At 31.2% G+C, this 22,652-nt stretch overlaps 3 protein-coding genes and 1 long non-coding RNA gene across 13 annotated transcripts in view; 2 read left to right on the top strand and 2 right to left on the bottom strand.

Moving 5' to 3' along the window:
- The window catches only part of LOC105150141 (uncharacterized), a 208,075-nt gene that overhangs the window by 142,319 nt on the left and 43,104 nt on the right, over nt 1-22,652 (top strand). The gene's annotated exons all lie outside the window — the stretch shown is intronic.
- Nucleotides 902-9,384, top strand: LOC105150139 (uncharacterized). 5 transcript variants are annotated; one of them, XR_015545921.1, is made up of 6 exons: nt 902-2,768; nt 2,835-2,936; nt 3,204-3,345; nt 8,586-8,653; nt 8,995-9,079; nt 9,234-9,384. It is a non-coding gene; the product is annotated as an uncharacterized LOC105150139 (long non-coding RNA). The 5 variants fall into 5 exon arrangements; XR_015545920.1 differs by having other exon boundaries at nt 917-2,768; nt 8,845-9,384; XR_015545919.1 differs by having other exon boundaries at nt 918-2,768; nt 8,995-9,384.
- LOC105150224 (uncharacterized) lies at nt 3,896-13,791 on the bottom strand. The gene is made up of 15 exons (XM_011063156.2): nt 10,595-13,791; nt 9,140-9,282; nt 8,866-9,039; nt 8,323-8,625; nt 8,114-8,237; nt 7,847-8,010; nt 6,784-7,005; nt 6,604-6,709; nt 6,285-6,542; nt 5,924-6,089; nt 5,495-5,701; nt 5,224-5,366; nt 4,936-5,154; nt 4,442-4,780; nt 3,896-4,321 (listed from the first exon to the last, which is right to left on the bottom strand). Exons 1-15 carry the CDS (start codon nt 10,679-10,681, stop codon nt 4,304-4,306), a joined length of 2,673 nt encoding a protein of 890 aa, XP_011061458.2. The 5' UTR covers nt 10,682-13,791; the 3' UTR covers nt 3,896-4,303.
- Nucleotides 15,705-22,652, bottom strand: part of LOC105150136 (inactivation no afterpotential D) — a 115,616-nt gene continuing 108,668 nt past the window's right edge. For all 6 annotated transcript variants that reach the window (XM_087408614.1, XM_087408613.1, XM_087408617.1 and 3 more), the window contains 11 exons: nt 22,331-22,425; nt 22,165-22,231; nt 21,584-21,637; nt 21,396-21,497; nt 21,242-21,313; nt 20,980-21,139; nt 20,420-20,577; nt 19,993-20,151; nt 19,269-19,403; nt 19,002-19,175; nt 15,705-18,178 (listed from right to left, as the gene is read on the bottom strand). In XM_087408614.1, coding sequence (XP_087264740.1) covers nt 19,005-19,175; nt 19,269-19,403; nt 19,993-20,151; nt 20,420-20,577; nt 20,980-21,139; nt 21,242-21,313; nt 21,396-21,497; nt 21,584-21,637; nt 22,165-22,231; nt 22,331-22,425 — 1,173 coding nt within the window. In that variant the 3' untranslated portion in view covers nt 15,705-18,178; nt 19,002-19,004. The remainder of the gene's footprint in view (nt 18,179-19,001; nt 19,176-19,268; nt 19,404-19,992; nt 20,152-20,419; nt 20,578-20,979; nt 21,140-21,241; nt 21,314-21,395; nt 21,498-21,583; nt 21,638-22,164; nt 22,232-22,330; nt 22,426-22,652) is intronic.

The following is a 22,652-nucleotide window of genomic DNA, read 5'->3' on the forward strand; positions in this document are numbered from 1 at the left end:
TATTAGATTAAATTTTTACTTAACGATATATTTGTTTCTTTTATTTTTGTTCAACTTCTATATTTCTACGGTTTATTTTATTTTATATAATGATTTTTGACTCGTAGTCTCTTTTTTTTGTTTATTAATAAGTTAATTTAGATTATATGAATAAATCAAATAAGAAGGGAAGGACCAATATAGTTGAGGTTGAGATCTTGATGTTTAATAATATTTTTATAGATATGTAAATTCTAAATACATCTTTTAATTGTATAAACTGCGCGCCACTTACTGTCGGACTTGAAATATAATACAATTATAAACTGAAGCTGAAATAATATTACAATTAAATTGATTCTCGATTTAATAATGATGCTACTAATATCTTATCTCATTTACAGTATTTTAAGATGTTAATAACCTCATTACTAAATCGATGATTAATTTAATTGTGATATTATTATTTTAGCTTCAATTTATGATTGCATTTTAAATTCGACAGTAAGAACAATTTATATAACTGAAAGATGTATAATATTTAAAATTGAGATATAAAAACATTAGATACTAAGATCTAGCCTCGACTGTATTGGCCTTTTCCTTATTTATAATTTAAATTGAACACATTTATTTTGGAGAAGATAATAAGTTCTTTAATGAGCACTCAGAGAGAACAGTATTGTATCTGTTTGCATGAATGTCGTAATTAAATCTTGTAGAAAATATGCTATTCTGAACTAAACGCAGTTGGAGAGATGCACGTGAAATTATATTACAGTGAAAAATAGATGTGGAACAGAACAACATGTAAGTTGGACAATAATTATGCTAATTGCTCAGTGGAAGTAGTTAAGTGTCATTTATGCAACTCTTCACAATTTAAAAACGCATTTTAATTGTAAACGAGAAGTTACGTCGCTGACGGCAAAAAGCACTTGTGAAATATATGTTATAGGATACACTGACAAGTTTCGGGTTAACTGTTGCGAATATCCAGGAAAAGCATGCCATTTTGGAATAGAAGTTAAATATCCAGTGCGTCAATGATCGCGACAAATTGAAACCGAATATTCGCTTGAATTCGAATATTTACACGCAAGCTCTTCCTGTTTTCTCTTTTGATATCCAATTGTCAAAGCGACCAGTGACTTTTTAGAATCAAATTCAATTTCCAAAGCATTTGTTCGATCTCTTTTTTCTGATGTAAAAACACTTTATGAAAGAATCGAGCATATTTTAATATTTTTTTCTTTGAAAGCAATTATTATCATAAGAAACCATATTCAGATTTCAAGATTACGTAATGAAAATATTAAACAATATTAAGTGTGAAAATCGACCGAAAAATGTTTAATACAAATAAGCGAAGAAGGATGTATTTTCAAATATACATCAAAATGGATCTTGATGTATAATAGTATTTTTATGTAAATTTTACTATTTCCAATTCAAGCAAACTGCGCTTTAACTGTAAACTTTGAAGATGTTCATTATCAGTAATATTAAATTGCTTGTCACTTTAACTTGTGATATTACGCATTCCAGAGTTTCAGTTCATGTTTCTGTTTTAAAATCGACAAATAATTAGTGCCTTTCTTGAACTGGTAATTGTAAAATTCATATTCAAAATTTCGTATTCACAAAATATTATTAGACACAAAAACCCTCTTTAATCAAATATAACTTTCTTTGTTCATTTATATTGAAAATATTAAATTGATTCTCATGATCCATACATTTATAAAATCATGTCACATTAAAAATTGATTTTAACTGAATTTGTCACTAAGAAATATGATTTGTCAAAAGAAATGTAACTCGTTATTTCTTTTTAAAGAAATATCTGTCACCGTGCAAGTTTTAATTGCGAGAATTGTATCAAAATTTTTTCTTTTATTTTTTTGGCTGCTCTTCTGAAGTAAAACTAAGGAAAACTTATTAAATTGTACATTATGAACTAAAGTTTCGCATGCCAGTGTCTATTGCGTTTTCTTAAGATTTTTCAAAGTTGAATTAGCTACTTAATGTACTCCTATTGCGCTGCTAAAAATATATAAAGATTTCATTTTATCAGCACAAAAGTTTTCAAATTTTTTTTTAACAAAGAATCATTTATCGATAAAGAAAAGAGAAATAAATTGATTATTTTTATGAATATATCTTGTATTCTTTATATTCTTTTTTTAAAAAATGGAATACTATTAAACTTTAGTCTTAAACTTTAGAATGAAAATTTATGAATCTTAATAAATATAAGGTCTCTTGTTTTTTGACATTGAGTTTCAACAACTCTTTTTTTTCACAACTGAGAATAGTAAACATTAAGATAATATTATGTCGCTAAAAAAATTATAAAATTTTAATTATGCAACTGCAGCTATGTGAAAAATTGTGTTAAATTTTAACAAAGAAATAATAAGTAAAATGATCTATTTCAAATGCAGTGTGCAAAGAAAAAAAGAAATACTTCTAACATTAATTTATATTTATTGATTAAAAAAATTTAATATCTTAATGAAATATTCCCACAAGCAAATGGTTCCCATAAGTAAAGAGTTTCTCACGACCTGTTGGGTCTGAAAATTTCCTATTTTCCACTAAGGAACTTAGTATAGAGAAAACAAACCGAGCGCCATCCCCGTCTATTGATCGATCGCCGACTTCGTTCAACATGGCACCAGGATATTCGCGCTCAGTCCGAGTCTTGTCGTCTCCAAAAAAGATCAGAATTCCTCGCAAAGACCTTTACATTTCTCAAGCATTCGTGCAAAAAGACCATCAAGAATGTAAGTTGGCCATGTAGTTAATTAGATTTCTTCTTATCGAGTAATACATGTTGAATGTTGACGCAGGTTATGGGAAACACTCTCACTCGAGCTTTATGATAGCTGCGTTGACACTAATCCGGCTTAGTGCTCTTATTTTTTAAGATATTAATTAAGAAGGATCTCAAGGTTCGTATTTACACGTGAATCTATTAATTAACTTATTATATAATTTAATTAAGCACCAAGTATGAAGTTTATTTTGTAACAAAGTAATCAGCGCATGTTACAATTTATTTATTTAAACATTTATAAAATGGAATATTTGGAAGCAATTTATTTTTTGTATTATTGTTGAACTTCTTGCCATTTATAAATTTATAATAATTGAGATGATTCAAGTTAATAATTCAAGTTAGTCATTGTAGTTACAATGATTGGTAAATATTGCCGTAGAAGCTTCTTCTCAGACAATTCCTGCAAGCTTGCGAAGAGAGCTGTTTCTGCAAAATTCACGAACGACGGCATTGCCAAAATACAACCGGAAACACTCATCGCTATGCGATTCTGTTGCAAGGAGATCTATTTATCCGATCAGGTGCTGTATATACAGAATACCAATTCCATTAATTGCATCCGTAGACTATGTTGCGCTCTATATACCTATATACTCAATATACTATTTTCGCGCGGACAGTATGTTGATGAATGACAAACACGTTTCAGTCGAAAGAGAGTGAGATCGAATGCTTTCGACGTGAGATTAAATGCTTTCAAGTACTACTTCATGCAGCCGAAATAGTTAACCGTGAAAATAAGAGGAGTATTCTCTGAAAAGAGCAGCTACTCTCGAGAAGAAGCGCAAGGAGAAAAACTTTTAATCGCGAAATAAACGATTAATGACTTGAACAAGTTATTCTTTTTGGATTGATCTTCTTGCGGCAAAGAACATGCGCTGCAGCGATAATAATTCATTATTTTAAGCTGCTTACTTAGACTTTGCTACGTTGGAAGGTTAAACTGATGATGGTATGACGGCTGCACAACATGAATAATAGAATGTGTACAGAAACATAAAAATGGAAGTGAAGATGCATATCATAAAAATAAATTGAAAAATGTAGAGATAAAGAAAGCATGAACCGAGAAATTAGATATTCAAAAAGAATCTTTTTCATACGTATTATTTATGACGTTTTATTTATGATGTTATTACCACAATATTAATGACACTACAAAATAAATCAATAAACTGTTATTCTACTAAAAGAAAATATTTTTAAATAATAAATTTTTATATTCTATAATGTACGTATTATTCGAATAATGCAATTTTAATGTGTAGCGGACTATTTTAATATTGTATGTATTATACATAACTTTATTCTCTCAAAATATAAAAACACAAAGTTACAAAATTTTTTGAAATTAATTGATATCTATTTAATAAAATACTTGATATTCCAGATATAAATCCAGTTTTATAATTTTCTCCTTAATACGTATGAACCACATATATTGTGATAAAATATGATATTCTACAAAGTTTTTATTTTTTACTCAAACTGTGATAACTAAAACAAAAATATAAATAAAATGTAATAAAATTAGAGACAACGATATTGTAATTAATTAAGATATTAATTTTGCAGATTATATAATTTATTTTAGGATAAGCTAAAAATAATGCTTACTGCTTTTTGTAAATTTGTATAGGCATCTTCCATTTTCTCATTTTTAAGGACTATTAAATATTCTTTAAGCTTATCTAAAGTTTCATCGAAAGGTGTCTTAAACAGCGCTTCAGGGTTCCATGGTACATAATATTCATCATATTTCTTGTGATAATAAAGCCAAGGAACGATGAATTCGTCGAAGTGACACGATGGACGTTGTATATTAATGCTCTTGATGAGACTATAAGTACTCATTATGGTGCTAAGATAAGGCATTAGCTTAGATGCTTTAGTATTACAAAAATTTAATAGAGTGATTAAACTTCGATATACCATATCTTGCGATATCGGATCTACCTGTAAAAAGGTAATAATTAGATATGTCAATTGATTATTATCTTATCTGTTATCTAATTACTTTAATATTTCTAATTATTAAAACAAACAACGAATAAATCTTATAATACAAAAAAGATACTTTCATGCTTTTTCAGTCTTAAAATATAACTGACCTCTGCATGAATGAGATGAAGAATTTCATAAATTTCAACCAGGTATATATAATTACTTTCAGTTACGATGTTTTGCAAAATGACGGCCGAGCCATCATCATTTGATGTTAAAAGTTCGCACATAAATTGCATCTCGTTCGCTATACAGTACGGTAATTCTTTTGCGTATAACAATATGTTACATAAATGATTTACTTTGATCGTTAATGACTTTTTGCACTGAAAAATAAACTTATCTTAAAATATACAACAATTTTACTTAAATTTTTACATGTGCAACCAATATACCTTTAGTGATGATTTCTTTTGACAATGAATAATAAACGTAAACAGTTTTATACTAGCAGTGGATAAATCTGATCTTTCTTTCGAAAATCCATAGACGTATAACCATTTTAATAGCCGAAAATTTGTCATGTATGTTTTAAGTACTGTAATTGAAATATTCTATTAAAATATTCTATGTTTAAAACATATTTCGATAGAAACGTATGCACATATATAATTTTCTCTATTGTAAGTAATTATTCATTTTCACGAATATTCTTTCGTATTTTACCTTCAAATGAATTCCGCGTCATAGCGACTTCTAACAAGATGTACGCTTGCATTAAAACTAAAGTCATGAATTTTATATTAGAACAGTCCGTATTTTTGTTAAGTATAATATCGGCTATATTATCGGCGCTACGTATTATGAAAGGTAATGATATCATGGATGGTCGGATAATATTAGCTAACTCCAGAGCTGTTTCTATATGCGAGACTGCAAATGCAAATGTTGACAAAATTACATATTAATTTCAATATTAGATAAAATTATAATATTAATTTTACGTATAAATAATAATATAATAAGTATAAATATAATAAGTATAATAAGTATAAATAATATATATTTTTAAAAATTTAATAATATAACAGAGAGACTAATGACATTTATAGTAATGATATTTCTTAGAAGATTTACTGAATTATTTTGACAAACCAGTATCTGGTTGATACGATGAAAAAATATCAGGTAATATTTGCCACACTGTACTCGCGAGATTGTCTATGCGCTGTTTATCGTTTTTGATGATTTGTATTAAATGGCAAAGTCCTTTCAGAGCAATATTGACAAAACTATTAGAAAAATTGCTATGTATCACATCCTATTTGTAGCAAGTAAAAATTATATTATTTGTTCTCGTATTAAAACATCTTTTTTAATCAAGCAAATGTTAAATGTTATAACTTATTAAAATATTTAAAATTATCTTAAAAATATTCAGAAAGAAATGTTAATTTCATATTTTCTCTTTTTTTTTCTTTTTTCTGACATATAAAAATAAAGATATTCTGCTTACCAACAGATATTCAGCAACTTTGTCATAATTAAATGATAACGGCTTGATATCTCCATCAGACTCTATCAGCCACAAATTTAAAATTCGATACAGCAAGTTTTGTGAAATGTTCGGACATGTAAGACAGTAATGTAAAAGATCGACATGATGAGTATAAAATTCACTGATTTCTGAACGTTGCAAAATGCTCATCATCTGAACAACTGCATTTTCGTAATGATATACTAAATTAGGACGCGGATGAGATAGAGACGTTACCTGCGAAATCGAACGTAATCAGTGCATAGCGCAAACAAGTACGAGATAAATATGTACTTACAGCAAATAGCAACCATAAAGGTTTTAAAATCAAAACTGAGATCGGTGTAGATTTTGGAAGTAGCATGATTCTAGTAATTAAGGATTTTAAAGATATCACGTCGCTTCTGAAGAGTGATATAAAAATTGTAGTATTTGAATAAAACAAGTGATAATACAGAAAAGTATAGTTTTTTCATACTCTCTTGTGCCAAGATAATGATAATATAGCAGAATTATCAGGATCGATCCGTTTTTTTTGCACGCTACTGCATCGTTCCATTTTGTTGAATCTTTTGGTAATTCAACGAGACCTTGATTCAACATATTCGCAAACTTCGTCGTTTTTATGGGGAATGCCATTTTACCGAGAATACTCAGGATTCGTGATAGTAATATACAGGTGCTTCTTCGTAAATTCTCTCTGCAATGTGAAATGTTGCTTCGCGGTTTGTATATGATGTTGTTGAGTGATTTAGATTTCAAAGATATATCTTTGAAGTTAGAGTTTAAACTTCAGCAATAATATGTAATACATAAAATTTGTTCTACAATATTGGAAACCTTATATAAAAACTATTTATATATATTACATATATTTTTAAAGCGCTACGAATAGCACAGAAATGCGAATCGATCTCTTTATGTATATTTTTAGATACAAAATTCTGAAAAAATAGTATAAAAGAAATAACATAAAAGAAAATTACAATTGAAAGCATAAAAATTATCTTTAAAGAGATGATGAAAGAATTCTTAGCAATTTTAATGTGACCGAAACTTAAACTAAAAGTGAACAGATAGTCGTTAATACACACAAGTTTGAAAAATATTTAGGAAAAGATATCTGAAATATTTAGATCTTTCGAATATATATATATCTGTGAGTTTATTTATTTCTGTGTGTGTGTTCGTGTCGCATAGGTTTATTAAAAAAATAATTATATACACAGAGAGAATTTTGTTTTAAAATTTACCTCGAAAATATGGTAGTTGTGGTACACTTCAATATTTTAAAGATTTTTACCATGCATTTCAATAAAATTAATCAAATTTATTTTATACTTTATTGTAGTTTTATTAATGAATGAGAGAGATTTATACTAAAATTTTTGGAAATATTATGTTGTCCCACGGCTATCATATTTTCAGGGTAAAAAAAATTCTCTCCGTGTATATTTAATTATAAAATATTGAATATAACGTAAATGCATTTGTCAATTTATAATTCTATCGACAGCATTAGAAACGGATATGCAACTTACGGAAACTGCACAGTTAAATATAACAAGCGCTTCAGATATCCATTGGCAGTCAAATGATTCGACAAATTGTCCTTATTGCAATTTTTTAGCTGATACAAATTGTTCAGACAAAAGACGAGACTTCTATAAAATCCGATTAAGTCTAGAGAAGATAAGTCTTTGTCCTATCAAAAAAAAGCAATAGTGTTTATGACTCATTCTATTTATTTATATGCGGCGTATTATTTTAGTAGATTAATATTTTATTATATTTCCTAACGAACGTACTTTAACGTATGGTATAATTATATCCATCACCGTATGGTACACCGAAATTTCCAAATTATTTTTCTTTTCGTAAATCTTAAGTTCGGTCTGATTATTTTCTCTCGAATCTTGCATGAGGCAAAATCTACGGACACAGAAACATTTTATTAATAATAAAAATAGTTTTGATATATCGACGTTGAAGAAAAATAAATTGACGAATATCCTACCGAGCACTGCTGGCGCAGGTACTGCATAATGAATCAATGGCGAATGAAATCGTGTCATTATCATCGTCACATTTGACAATCTTTGTCATTGACTCTAATATATCATGACAAACGTCGATGATCATTTCCACATCGATATTTTTATCGAAGGCTGCTTGTTTCTGCAGGATGACATTAAACATCGTGATAGCCATAAATTTCAGCTTGTTCTTTTTCAATTCTTTGATATCCAGATTCTTCACGAAAAGTATAATTTGTTGCAGAATGCAGTCCGTGTCGAAGCTTACATCTAATTTTAGCGATCTAGAAATTAAATTAAATTTTACTACGTGTGAGTATAACAATTATTGCTTCAGCAAATCTTTTAATAATTTATTAAAATCATTAATATCAATGAAAATAACTTGCAAATATAATCAATTATGTAATAATATATAAATATATAAAATTAATTAATATAAATATATTATTAATTAATATAAATATATTATTTATACTGAGATTGCGTTGCGTTTTTTACAGTAAATAATCAGAAAAGTATACCTAACAAGTATGTCAGACATGCCCCCTACAAGTTTCTCGAATAGCGTTGAGTCTTTGAGTGATTTATTTACGCAATAACTAAGTCTTAGCATTGTCTGCATAGTAATTATGGCCGCTTGATTTTCATAGAATTCTTTGTGAGCGCTTACGATCTCGAAGATTTCGAGAACAACTCTGCGAACCAAATCGGTAATCATGAAGAATCGCACCGGATGTAAGAAAATTCGAATTCGAAAAACATAATTATCTTTTTCGTAAGAATGGAATTACATACTTGATGAAATTTTCATCCGATGTCTGCACGACCTCGCATATTGTAGATACCACATCGAATTTAACAAGTTTTCCCACAACAATGCCTCTTTCAGATTCCTCCGTCTGTATCAGAAAATCCAGTAGCTTCTCCGAAATCCAGTTCTAATTTTAGCAGACAAGGATCGAAGAGAAATGAAATTACGATTATAGAACTATGTATATATATTAATAAACGAAGCCATCGATGTTTCGAACGAGATTAGACCGATCTCGTTTTCACTCCTTTCCGCTCTATTTCCGATCGATCGTCCTCGATTCGTGCGTTATGCGTTTATGTTACAAGTGATGAATACGCCTATAATTTCGCTGAATTCATATCAAACGCATGCTTTCCGAGTTGTAATGATCACTCTTCACGCTCGTTCGCGAATTAATGAAACGCAATTTGATGCAGGATCCATTTTCGCGTACTTGCGACGATTAAACTCAGCGAAATTATATCTCTATTACGAGGAAAGTTATATTTAATCAGTTATATCTTATTAAGAATTAGAGTAAGAATAAAAATCGAGGAACGTATTGGCTATAATTTCCTATGAAATTAAAGATAATTTTCCAAGAAAAAGATATATATCTTATTATTTCTATAAAATATATAGTATTTTTTCTTTGATATTAGATTTTATTGATACAAAAATTTGATGTCTCTCTGTAGACACATAGAAATTGTGAAATATAAAAATGATGAAAAATAGAAAACGAAAAATTAAATATTATTAAAACGTATTATATTATTACGCGAAAACGCAAAAATATCTGCACCATGCACTCATATATCTATCACTGAACTAAGGTGATACGAATACAAGGTGTACGAATACAAGGTACAGGTCAGTAACACCGGCATGAAGTTGACCTCCACAGGAAGTCCATTATCCTGACGGTGCTAAGGACGCCGAGTCCGCTGACGATCGATATTGCCTCCGCATAGGCCACCATAGTGTTACACTGCAGCTTCAGCATCTGATTTTCTAGACTAAGCTGCAGTGTAACATCTACGATGACAATCCCGAGCCGGAAGTAAGACGGTACCATGGCAACATCACTCTGCTGCACATCGGTAGGACTATGGTAGTCCAGCTCACGCGGGACGATTTTCCGGTGGATTTCCAAGGGATGGAGACCCTGGATGTCAACTATTTCCCAAGTAATCAACGCGTGTCCATCGAGAAAGATACTATTATTAGAGTAGATGTATAATAATTAGACATCGAATTCTCTGCAATTGTATATTTTTTTAGAAAGCAAATTAGGAAGTAAAATCGCAGCAGAAATTTGTCTTATTGAAAAGGCATTCCAAAAATGCATATTTATTTGTGCATATTTTGTGTATACTTGCATATTTCAGCATAAAAAAATCCGATGTTTAACAATAATCAATAATAATAGCAAATATAAGGAATTTCTCTTTTACCTGCGCGTTTCCCGACATTAATCGTTTCTTCACGTACGGCAGAATAAGATTTATATCCTTCATACTCCAGTCGAACAATAAATCCATCGCGCTGAATAAATTATTTTCCTACACATCAAAGAAACTGTGCACGACTAAGGAATTGCGTCGCAATGCGGTATAACGAATAGAAGAACGTTGCAAGTTCGGACACTTAAATTTAGCGGCTAACTTCTCAATATTAGAAAAATAAATGGCGGCACGCGGCAGATTTGAATGATTGAATATGATTTTAATCGAAGTTTATCTTGAGAATATATCTCAATGCAAAATTAAATACAAGAGAGAGTTTAATAGAATTGAGACACGTGTCTTTTTTTATTCGTATTTGAAGTTTTGAATACATTCTCTTAATCCGCAGAGATAAGTGATCGGTATAATCATTTATATTAAGCACGGATCTTATCTCAATACAATGTAAACGCAATGCAGATGCATATATTCAAACATGCACGTGCCAAACATGTATACATGTGTTTTTGTGAATGCGATGACGCAATGAATTGCTGAAGAAAAGTAAAAGTGAAATATAATTTTATCAAAGAAGTTAGGTGTGAAAAGAGAAAATGTATGTCATATAACAACGCTAAGTTGGAGTTACTTTTTTTTACACTGTAAAAAGTAAAATGTTAATTTTATCTTAAAGGCGTACAGTGGACTTTCTGAGACATGCAAAAATGTTAAAATTAACACAAAAATGTTAATTTTAACATTATTACGTATCTTAGAAAGTCCATTATACGTTTTTAAGTTAAAAGTAATATTTTATTTTTTAGTAAGTAAAAAATACACTTATGTTATTATATATATTTATATAAATAAAATGTATAACAAATGGCATAAATATATTTTACATAATTATCTATTTATTTATATAAAATATATAAGAAACGATTTAATTTCATTAAATTTGTAGCAAAATAGATATCTAAAGATTTTAGCTTCATAAAGGCAAAATATGAGTCGAATCAATTGACTGTAATGAGGTCAAAGGTTAAAATCAATAAGATTTTCAATATTAGTAGAAGACAAAACCAAAATGGCTTAATTTTTTTTTCATATTTTGACATTTTTAATATCGACGACATTTTTTCAAATTACTTTCTGCACTAATTACATCTGTTACATAAAGTATATCATTAAATTTTTTATAGTTTAAATACTGAAAAATGTTTACCTATCCCAAATGTTATTGAGATTAAATTTAAATGGAAATGAAGAATTATTTGAATTTAATAACATCTTATGTTTTTCAGCTTATGTTTTTCATGCTGAAAAGCAAAAACGAAAAGATTTAAATTTAAAGAATAAATCTGAATATTGAAAAGAAATTTAATTGATTAAATGTTTTTTTTAGATATTTATAATTTATAATTATAATAAATTCGGCAAATAAGGAAATTAGCGCTGTAATACATGCACAATCAATTTCAATATTATTGAATTGTATGTATCCTAATTTAATTATTGATTTGTAGTATACATATGTTTCGGCTAATTTTTTAGCCATCATCAGATATTAAAAAGAAAATCATGCGAGTACCGTAGCTTAATTTTATACATCTCAACTCTTACGTTTCCACATGAAATTATCTGTACGTACTAAGGATGGCTAGGAGTTAGTCGAAACATGTATACTACAAATCAATAATTAAATTAGGATACATACAATTCGATAATATTGAAATTGATATATCGCACGTATTGCAGCGGTAATTCCCAATTTGCCGAATTTATTATAATTATATTTTTTTACATATTAGGGAATTTAGATTAATCATTCGTTTATAATTATTGTTATTAAATGAAAATTAAGGAAAGACACGTTATAAGATACATAGTCAAGTTTTGAATTAGCCATTACAAATATCTGCGAAAAGCATGTCACTTTGAAGTAAAAGCTGAACATCCAGCGTGTCGACGACCAATTGACGTCAACTCGCGCATTGAATATTCTCACACGCGTCGGCTTTTCGCCTTTCTCTCTTGACATCCGATTGTCGAAGCGATCAGCAAAACTTTCAGGGTCAAGTTTGATTTCCGAAGCGCTCGCTCGCTCTGCGCGAACTCTTCTTGCTAGCGTGTGGAATTTCACGCTTCACGAAAGAAAATCTAGCGAACCCGCGTCGCTCTATTTCGCCCCATAGAAGATACGCGGATGACCACAGATTTTCTTGTCTTTCCCAATACGTACTTCACGCACCAGATATCTATCGCCGCATGATTAATTTTCTCCCGTGATTTAGGCAAAAGTTATAAAACTTTCATAACTCCCGTTATTGTGAAATTAAGATGTTCCACAAATAACTCTTGGAGATTAGCGATACGCCGCGAAAATATAAAATCGCCTCGCTTTCGCGATCTTCGTAAGTGAAATCATCTCGCACGACGATCGGGATCTAATACGTATTTAATGAGCTTGGATTACACGTGCAAGGCGCGTAATTACAATATTAATTAATAAACAATTCGAGCGAGGAGATGCCACGTGACGCGATTTATATAGTATCGTCGTTACTTTTTTTGTTTCAAAAACGTTTTCTAAGTGGGCCAAAGAAATTGCTTATCAGCGGCGGAAGCAGGTCACAAGCGCAGGATTAATGCACAATTAATTAATCGAGAAAAAGTGCGTAAGAAATGATACGTACACCGTCAAAATTTCAAATCATTTATGAAACACACTGGGGTCCCGTCGCAGATCGATATTCGATCTCGAATGGATGAAATTGCATTCAGACGCAAGTCGAGAAATAAAATTTATTCCGAAGCAATTCTCAAAGCGAGTTTTCTGCGTTCGCGTTCGTCATGATTGTTCTCTCGATTGCGACTCCAAAATAAAACTTTTTACAATCAAAATGAAAATATCCCGAAAATGATTTTTAGTTATTTTTATATAATATTGTATATGCTAAGAAAGGAGTTATATTCCGAAATATGTTTTAATATCTGGAAGTATTTGAAATATTTAAGAATAAATTTTTATTGCACAATTTGCATATACTGCTTACGATAAGCAAACATTAAAAAAAGAAGATCTTACTGTAAAAATAAAAAATATTTTTTTTATATTACTAAAATTGGAGCAGAACGAGTGTTTCACTTTTTTTTAATATGCCATCATCGATTAATAAAATAATATTTCAAAAACGATAAGGCGAGTTTTCCGCCGTTCGTCAGTTTTTCTCTTGATTATGGCTTCAGTATAAAATTTCTGCAAGCAAAAAATGAAAATATTGTGGAAAATATAGATTTTCATTGTTTTTTAGTACTTATGTGCTGAGAAGTATAGGAATTTATATTACGAAACATGTTTCCACTCACCTGCAATTTTATTGTACTTACTTTAATATGTCGTCGTCGTCGATTAATAAGACAACACATAAAAGGTAAAAATAACGTAAAGAGATTACTTATGCAACAATAACAAACATCATTTACTACAACGTTGCAATTAATGCTTTTAATAGATCTCCGTTTCTCTCCCCCCCCCCCCCGATTTATTCTTATTCTATAATAATAATCAGTTTCTTTCTTATTCTCAGTAGTGCCGCGCTACGATGATCATGACGTCGATTGTATAATCATGATAACAATAATCAGGACAATAACTGTGAATCGTTGATTGCAAAATGGCAATCAGATCTTCTAATTTACTTACATTTAAAATACATGATACGAGAGAGAGTTACACGAGATATTTTTTTTATCATTCTCTCGTCCATTTCACTTTTATTCGGATTCACGGTGAATCATCCGTGGATTGTCCTCGAGCCATTTTACAATCACCCCGCTCGTGTGCAATAACGCTATTAATAATTGTACAATAAATGCATATGTGAACAGAAACTGTAACTATGGAGGATATACAATATCGAGGCAGTCGTATATCCACGTCGAACCGTTTTCGAAGTTGCGTCTACCATGCTTCGCGTAATCGTATGTCAGAATAATTCGAGGTAAATTCGATTTAAGAGATTCCTTTCTGGGTCCTGAAAAAATAAAGTCTTTTAGGAATTTTGTAAAGAAGACTATTTATACTTGACTTATACTTGTTTTGAACTTTTTACACGTAAAAGGTATGTTTTATGAATATCTGTGAATATTTGCTCTTCCTTCTTCGGCTAAGAAGTTTAAAACATTTGAGTCAAAATTTCTTTTACAAGATTCCTAAAAACACCTTATTTTTTCGGCTAATAGAAAGAAATTCCTCTTAAAAGATGAAAAATGCCTCCGACGCAAATTAGAGTTACGGATGGAATTTCTTCGGTCGAGCGACGCCGTTGCAATCATTATTTCCTGCTAATTGAAAATACAATGGCGATCTCGTAGATGCATTTCCGGAACGGCCGGCGAATAGGAGTATTCCATGAGTCTTTTAGTGATGTAATTTTGCGACGAGGAACAGATGTCTGGTGTGTCTTCGACAATCCGATATTGAACGTTCGCAATAACGAGACGTAACTTCGAATCTGGTGACGCGAAATACAGACCAGCGATTCTCATGATGGACTGTTCGCCTTCATTCCTCCGCACATCTAACACTAGACGCATTTATATTCTATACCTCAGGTAAAATTCTCTAAGAACGCGCCGATAGTCCGTATGACTATCGAGTGCCGAAATATTTCCGTAACATCGTAGAAACGCGACAATTATCGTCATCGGTATTTTAATTGATTTAATGAAATTTTAAAAAGCGGTGTAGGTAAGAAATATAAAGTACACTTTGAATAAAATTCTAAGCTATAATAAATAACATATGTATACGAATAACGACATAGTAAAAAGTGTAAATTGACAGATCGCGTAAAAACGAGGAGAAAATAAATTGATTAAAATTAAAAAAGTATTTTAAAACACACCGATATAAAACTGAAAAATATAAAGAATTTTGCACGTTTGTGTAAATTAATACGGATAAATTTAAGGAGAAAAACGCTTTATGTATCCTCATTTAGTAAAATCTCTTTCGATAATTATTATTATCAATCAATAAAAATAATTATTGATCAATAATAATAATTATTTGGAACACAGTCCGCTTTTCGATTTTCAACGCGCCTTGTTTACCACATTTGCTCTATTTATCTGCTGTTTGAAAATCCAAACTTTAATATGCGATAACGCATCGTACAATACACAATAATTAATTCTTTATACAACTCTCATCGCAATATACTATATAATATATAATAATAATGATCATACAACTAACAGTTTTTATAATGTTATTCATCTTCAAGACATCGGCCCGAGAAAGAGGATCGACGTCTTTATAAACGTCTCGCTACGATAAACTATACGAGATTCAAATGCAAAACGTTCTAGAACGTGCAACCACTCACACGATGATAATTACGAGCGACTCGGTTAAATTAAAACATGTTCCGCGACTCCTATTATAGATTCTGCACTTATATTATTCATATAATTATTTATTTATTCATTTATATAGTTTCTCTTTCTTATTTTTTTTTTTTGCTTTCTCTTTCTGAAAATCTCTAAGCTATGTATTATAAGGACTAGTTACACGATAGGATTTAATTTAACTATGTGTACTCAACAAGCCAGTCTAGCTTTTCGACGCGTCATCTGCCATGTTTGATGGCGGTCAGAGCATAAAGAAACGCTTGAACACTCGGGATGATATCCGCCATCCATTTTTGGTGCCAGAAAACATCTCTCGATTGTACGGCAAGATCTCAAGCGCGCGTCTCCAAGCACTTATAGCTAAATGATCCTCTCGATCGACGTTTCGACATTCGACGCGACCGTTTCCCGTATTTCGTCGATCTATGTCGAAGGATGCGTGTATGTGTGTACTTCCCCTTGTCTTATTTATAATGTTCTTTAGGCGATATTCTACATCGATTGCTATAACATACGAGCCACTTCGAAGCGATATATCCACGCGCGAACTGCGCAAAGTTTGCGCAAACACTTTACTATTTACTTTAATTCAAGAATTAAAATCTATTGATGATATACCGAATATAGATGATGACCGAATATAGTTTTCAACCAGTCGACATCAACTAAAAGTAATATTTTATACACACCTCTAAGAGACATTTTGAAGATGTCCAGAGAATGTCTCTATGTTTTTTGAACATTCTAAGGACGTTCCCAGGATATCTCTTGGATAAAAATGTGCTATATGTAACATCTTATATTAGATTTATTCTTTTTAGCTGAACTTTTTGCATGATTCATCTTTTTTCTTTTCCTCTTCATGTTGAAAGAAAAAAGAGAAAAGATGATCCGTGCAGAAAGTTCATCTAAAAAGAACAGACCTATTATATTTATATTGTTAAGTATAAAATTATAACATTCGTGTCATGTTACTTTAAATTTGTGTCGATTGGGAACGCGTCGTCATGTCGCTTTGATTTGTAAATTAAGCTGCGCGTTTCGTAAAATTCTACTTACGAATTTTACAAAATTGGTGTATCTTATTTTACGCAAGCTTGGACAGATGAGAAAAACTTTTTACAACGGTATCGATATGAATATGGGCGTCAATGTAAAGTTTCCTCGATACTTTTTCCGACGTAGCTCGTACATCGCGTCTGCGCTTCTTATTAATATTAAAAAATACAATATGCGACAATAATAACTATGGCGGAAGCGGCCGCGGCGCGAGCGAGAGCGATAATTAAGGCGAGAAACGCCGAAATGTCGATCTCAGGCTGGACTAGAGTCTTATCGTAAAAAGAAAGGAAAAGGAGGAAAAATATTTGACATATCGAGAAAACGCGCGCTACAATCGGTCCTACTATCTCTGCTTGTCTTAAAGTGTATGCAGGATGCGATACGAAATATACAAGCGGACTCGATTTTGTATCGGGGATACAAGAGGAACGGCGTAAGCCGAAGAGAAAAAGACCAAATCGGGACGATTCCGTGGCTTTCTCTCTTCACGAGCCTCGATTGTAGACTTGCGGATTATTATCGATTTATCCGTCCTACGGCTTCCTACGCCGAACGAGATGAACAGTCGCCGTTATTGAAACTCTCGTCACGGCGATAACGTATTATCTCGCTATATATAATTATAATAATGTATGTATATAAGATATTTTGTATCGACTATTTGCACGAGCGCGAGCATCGACAGACGGAATCGTTTACGGATTCGATCAATGGCCGATCGATCCGTGTCGACGGGATTTCACTCGATTTGATATCCTCTACAAGCTGGTTACAAAAATTCTTTCTTCCGCCGTGTCTCGGATTCTTATTGATGTATGTTTGAGTCATCTCTCTGTCGTGCTCTGTCTTCTTCGTTTTATTTCTCTCTCTCTCTCTCTCTCTGTCTCACGTCGCACACGAATCTGCGAGCTTGAACGGCAAGATCGATTGGCGACGCTGGCATGTAACTAATAGAGCGAGTCGCGCAATTCTATACGCGGCTCTTGTAACAAAGATATTCTTACGGTTTATCGAGACGTTATTTTATCTACGTATATCACACTAAAATCCACGGTGTCTGCAGGCGCTTCTTCGTACGTCGGGACACACGCTGAGAGTTCCGCCCGCAGAACCCTGAAAAAAAAAAAATATATATACATATTCATATTCGCTAATCATATTCATTATCGTCGAATCACGATTCTTATCTTGTCTTGATTTAGGTACCCTCAAGTAAGAGTCTGGACACTCAAAGTGTGTTCTATCTCCTACACAGTTGGAAAAAATGTGTTGAATTTAATATAAATGCATGTCTCAAACGGTCCACTCAAATTTTTGAGTTAATTTTACACAAGATGAATATGTTAAAACAATAATATTATGTAAAAGAATAAATACAAAGAAAAATAACATCGACACAGTTTATAAATAAACCGTGAAAGCATATTTTTTGTCAGAAAATTAACATTTATGATATATTAAATTAACACGGATTTTACTTGTTTATTTATTTATAAATTGTGTTATTTTGACACTAAAAAATGTTGTGTATCAATTTTACAAAAAAATCTTTAAATAACATAATCTCATTATGTTAAATTTACACTTGAATGTATGTTAAAAAATTCAACACACAGTCAACAAGAACGTGAGTGGACCGTTTCCAATACAAATACATAAATTTTTTTACTGTGTAAGGAATACATCAAATCAAGAGAAAATCAAAATGATCTTTTAACATCATGAAAGTCGAAATGATTTTTTATCACAAAAATTTGATTGTTTATTGATAAAATTATGCTTGAATTTCCTATGATTATTTTGATAGCTCAACAAATTTTCAGATCTGTATCTAAATCAACTAAATTTTTAGATATTTTAGTCTTCCTTTCGTACAGTTCTTATATATTTCACTTAATGTTTCGATTTAATTGCTTAGCTAACACGTCGCTCTTACCTGTCATTGTTTGGCGGAATGATATCTAGCTAGCTTCATTTGCAGCGGATTAGATATCTTCATATGAAAGGCGATGTCATCCAAGGAAGCGTCGCGGACGTCCAATCCACCAATCGCTACAAGCTGATCACCTTTGCAGATCTTGCCGGTTTCGATAGCCTGACCGCCCGCTGTCTGTAGAAGTAGAAATTGATAGAATGCGAGTAGCGTAAATTATGAAACATAGATATTATATATCAAGATATAGAATTGGAGAACTGGACTTACTAGCTCCTTCACGTAGACTCCCTTGTTGCTCCAGAACGCGGCGAAACAGAGACCAGCTCCTTTACCGCTCTTTTTCTGTATCTCGACCTCATATTCCTCGGCTGGTTTCTCATGACGCAACACCGTCATCGTGATCTGTAAACGACCAATGAAATCGAGTCACGATTGCTCAATCAATCGAACGAGGATATATAATTTATATTACTTATATAAATTATATTGTTTATACACACTTGGCAAATTTGTATTAAATTTAACACAAGATGAATAGATTAGATGGTAACAAAAAATATTATGTAAAAGAATACAAAAATATAACACTGACACAATTTGTAAGCATATTTCTTCAATAAAATTAACAACTACAACATATTAAATTAACACACATTTTATTCATTCTTCTTAAAATTTTCGTTTTAAAGTACATTATTTTTGTGTTATTTTTTTACTTACTCATAAATTTTGTCATTTTGACACTAAAGAAATGTTAAATATGAATTTAATATAAAATATTGGAATAATATAATAATATTGTGTTAAATTAAACACTTGGATATGTTAAAAATCCAAAACATAAAATTTTAACAAGAACTTGGATGGACCAATTTCAACATAAATACAAAATGTCTTTTGCTATGTATAAATTATGTCTCAAAAGAACTGTCCTATATTTTCTCTTCATTAAAATGAGTGTGATTATTTAATAGAGTATAATGCTACGTACAGTCCCAGGAGCTTGCTTCAGGACTGTCTCGCGAGCTTTGTCGTACTCTATTTCCATGAAACTCTCATTGCCTATGCTGAGAATCTGATCGCCTAGTTGTAACCGGCCGTCCTTCCCAGCTGCGCCTTCAGGAGATACGTCCAGAACGAACACCCCGTTCTAGAAGAACATTGTTATCTCTCAACAGTACAAATATTAACATTGATAATTGTTTAATAATTACTAAATTGTTATTAATATTTTAGGAATTAATATATCTATATCTAACTTATGATATTTGTTACTTATTGTATTTTACATTTTAATAGAACGTCTCATGATTAAAAAAATAAAAGAAATTTTGAAAAGTATTGCGATGCGATATCACGCGAATAAGTTAAATATATATATATATATATATATATATTGAAAATTATTAAATACTTACACAAGGAGTGTTAGAACCGCCAGCGATGTAGAAACCTATACCTTGATTCTTCTCCTTCTGAAACTCTATCGTTGCTTCTTTGCCGACTTCGATCTTGCAAGTCTTGGGATCCTGCCGGACCTTCTTCTCTTCGGGTTCTATCGGTTCCTTGCCGGTCACTAATATTACAAGAGCGGGGAATCAAACATTAAATACAAAATCATATATAGTTTCAAGAACGAAATATATGCGTGTGTTATTACGATTTTTCGTAAATAAAATATATGGCAAAAACATATATGGAAAAAACGGTTTTGCTGAAATATTTAACAATTTAACTAGATACAAATCTGAAAATAATTTTGTTGGACTATCAAAATAACGTAAAACGTTTGAACGTTGATAATGCTAAAAGTTTTAACATTCCAGCAACCAATTTAAGCGTCCTATATAATTATTTTTATGGTTCAACAAAATTAGATATTTTCAGATCTGTTTCTAGCTAAATTTTTAGGCACTTTATCAAATTCGTTTTTTTTTTTTTTTTCGTATAAAGACGCTAATCATATTATTAAACTCACCCGAAACTATCCCACTCTTTTGCGGGGTCTTCTGTACAACCGTTAATGAATCATCTTTGAGTTCTTTAGTCTTCTGTTTCTCCTTTTGTTCTTTATTCTCGTTAGGATTACAAACTACTAGCTTAACGATACCTTCTGCTTTCTTCAATAATTCCGTCGCCTAAAAAAATTAGAACAAAGTAGAATATAAACTGCCTAAATGTTTAACACCTTAATTGTTAAAATAAATCCTTATTTAAAAAAAAGAACGAAAAATACGAACCTCATCGTACGTACGGCCTAATAAGCTGTCCAAATTAACAGCCAGGATCATGTCTCCCACTTGCAATCCAGCCTGAAATATCGGTCGCATTGTAAAGTACACGAGTTTCGCTTAAAATAGGTCTCTCAAGGTCGTAAGTACGAGCGAAAATTACCTGTTCCGCCGCACTGCCTTCTTGAATGTCGGACACGAAAATGCCTTGCCCTACGGCTAGATGTTTCCCTTCGATGATCATTATGCCGAGGCCGTATTGACTCTACGAATTGATCGATTATTACTTTTAGAAAGTAAGATTAAAAATATTGACCGGCTGACTAATTTTGTATAATTATAGTTACTTGCCTTCTTCACTCGCACGTCACGAACTCCTTTGTACTTCTTGAAATCTATATAAACCTGTAATACGTGAAATGTCGTTTAGTATTTCACAATATGATACAGCTATCAAATATTCTAAAGTATAGAATTATATGAGTTTATCTTGTAAAAAAATGTTCAAATAAATTCACAGCATCTTTGAAATCTTTTTCTTACGAAAAGTCTTCTTCTTCACATGATCTACTGGACATTCTGTATAATTTAAAAATAATTTTTACATTGATGCTCAACACATTTGAATACAACATATTTAAATTTGTCCTTTTTTAGATGATAAATAAACTGTCCTATATATTAATAAGTAATTCAGTTCTTTTATATTTCAAAATATTCACAAAATATTCATTAAAATTTGTCATCATTCGTTTATATGTTCATTAAAAATAATTATGTGGCACTTTTTTCCTCGCAGTCACTGTTAATTACAACGAGTCAAGTATATTATTATGATGGAACAATCAATTGCTTTTCATTGATTATTTTACAAGTACTGCAACCGGTACGATAAAGGTAAAAAAAAATGTGGACGCCGTGAATTGACTTACGTCATCCAAGGTTGGTGGAAATTGGACTATCGGCTTTACGGCGATGTCGTCGACAGCCTTCGATCGTCTGCAACCGGGACAAGCGAAATCCGTTTATAGTTTTAATGAATTTTGTTATACATGTCTACGTCATGTTACATCGCAGAAAAAGCTCTGAGTATCTCACCGATAGACGATGATTTTGAAGAGAGTGCCGGCCATGCCTTTGATAAGAGCGGAAGCATTCAGATGACATCGTCCTTGCAATACATAACCGTTTACCTAAGTGGAACAAAAAATATTTTATCTATTTTTAGTATTTACGTAATAGAATGAAACGCATAACAAAACATGACTTGTAAAACGCCAGCTAACAAATAAGTGTAACATTCTTTTGATCGTTCTTTTGTAGATGCGCTATAAAGATAAATATAATTTTAATAAAAATAAAATAGAGGTTTGAGTGTGTGCATTCGGATATGACTTAATTTTTTCTAATACTTTCTTTG

Source organism: Acromyrmex echinatior, chromosome 8, assembly GCF_024713525.1.
Source record: "Acromyrmex echinatior isolate Ae372 chromosome 8, ASM2471352v2, whole genome shotgun sequence".
NCBI lineage: Eukaryota > Metazoa > Arthropoda > Insecta > Hymenoptera > Formicidae > Acromyrmex > Acromyrmex echinatior.

Excerpts from the sequence above, each read along its gene's own strand:
- LOC105150224 (XM_011063156.2), bottom strand. The coding sequence starts at position 10,681 with ATGGATTTATTGTTCGACTGGAGTATGAAGGATATAAATCTTATTCTG. Across the intron at positions 8,626-8,865 it reads ATGTCTGACATACTTGTTAG|ATCGCTAAAATTAGATGTAA; the intron begins GTATACTTTTCT and ends TTTAATTTCTAG. Across the intron at positions 4,781-4,935 it reads TTCATCTCATTCATGCAGAG|GTAGATCCGATATCGCAAGA; the intron begins GTCAGTTATATT and ends ACCTTTTTACAG.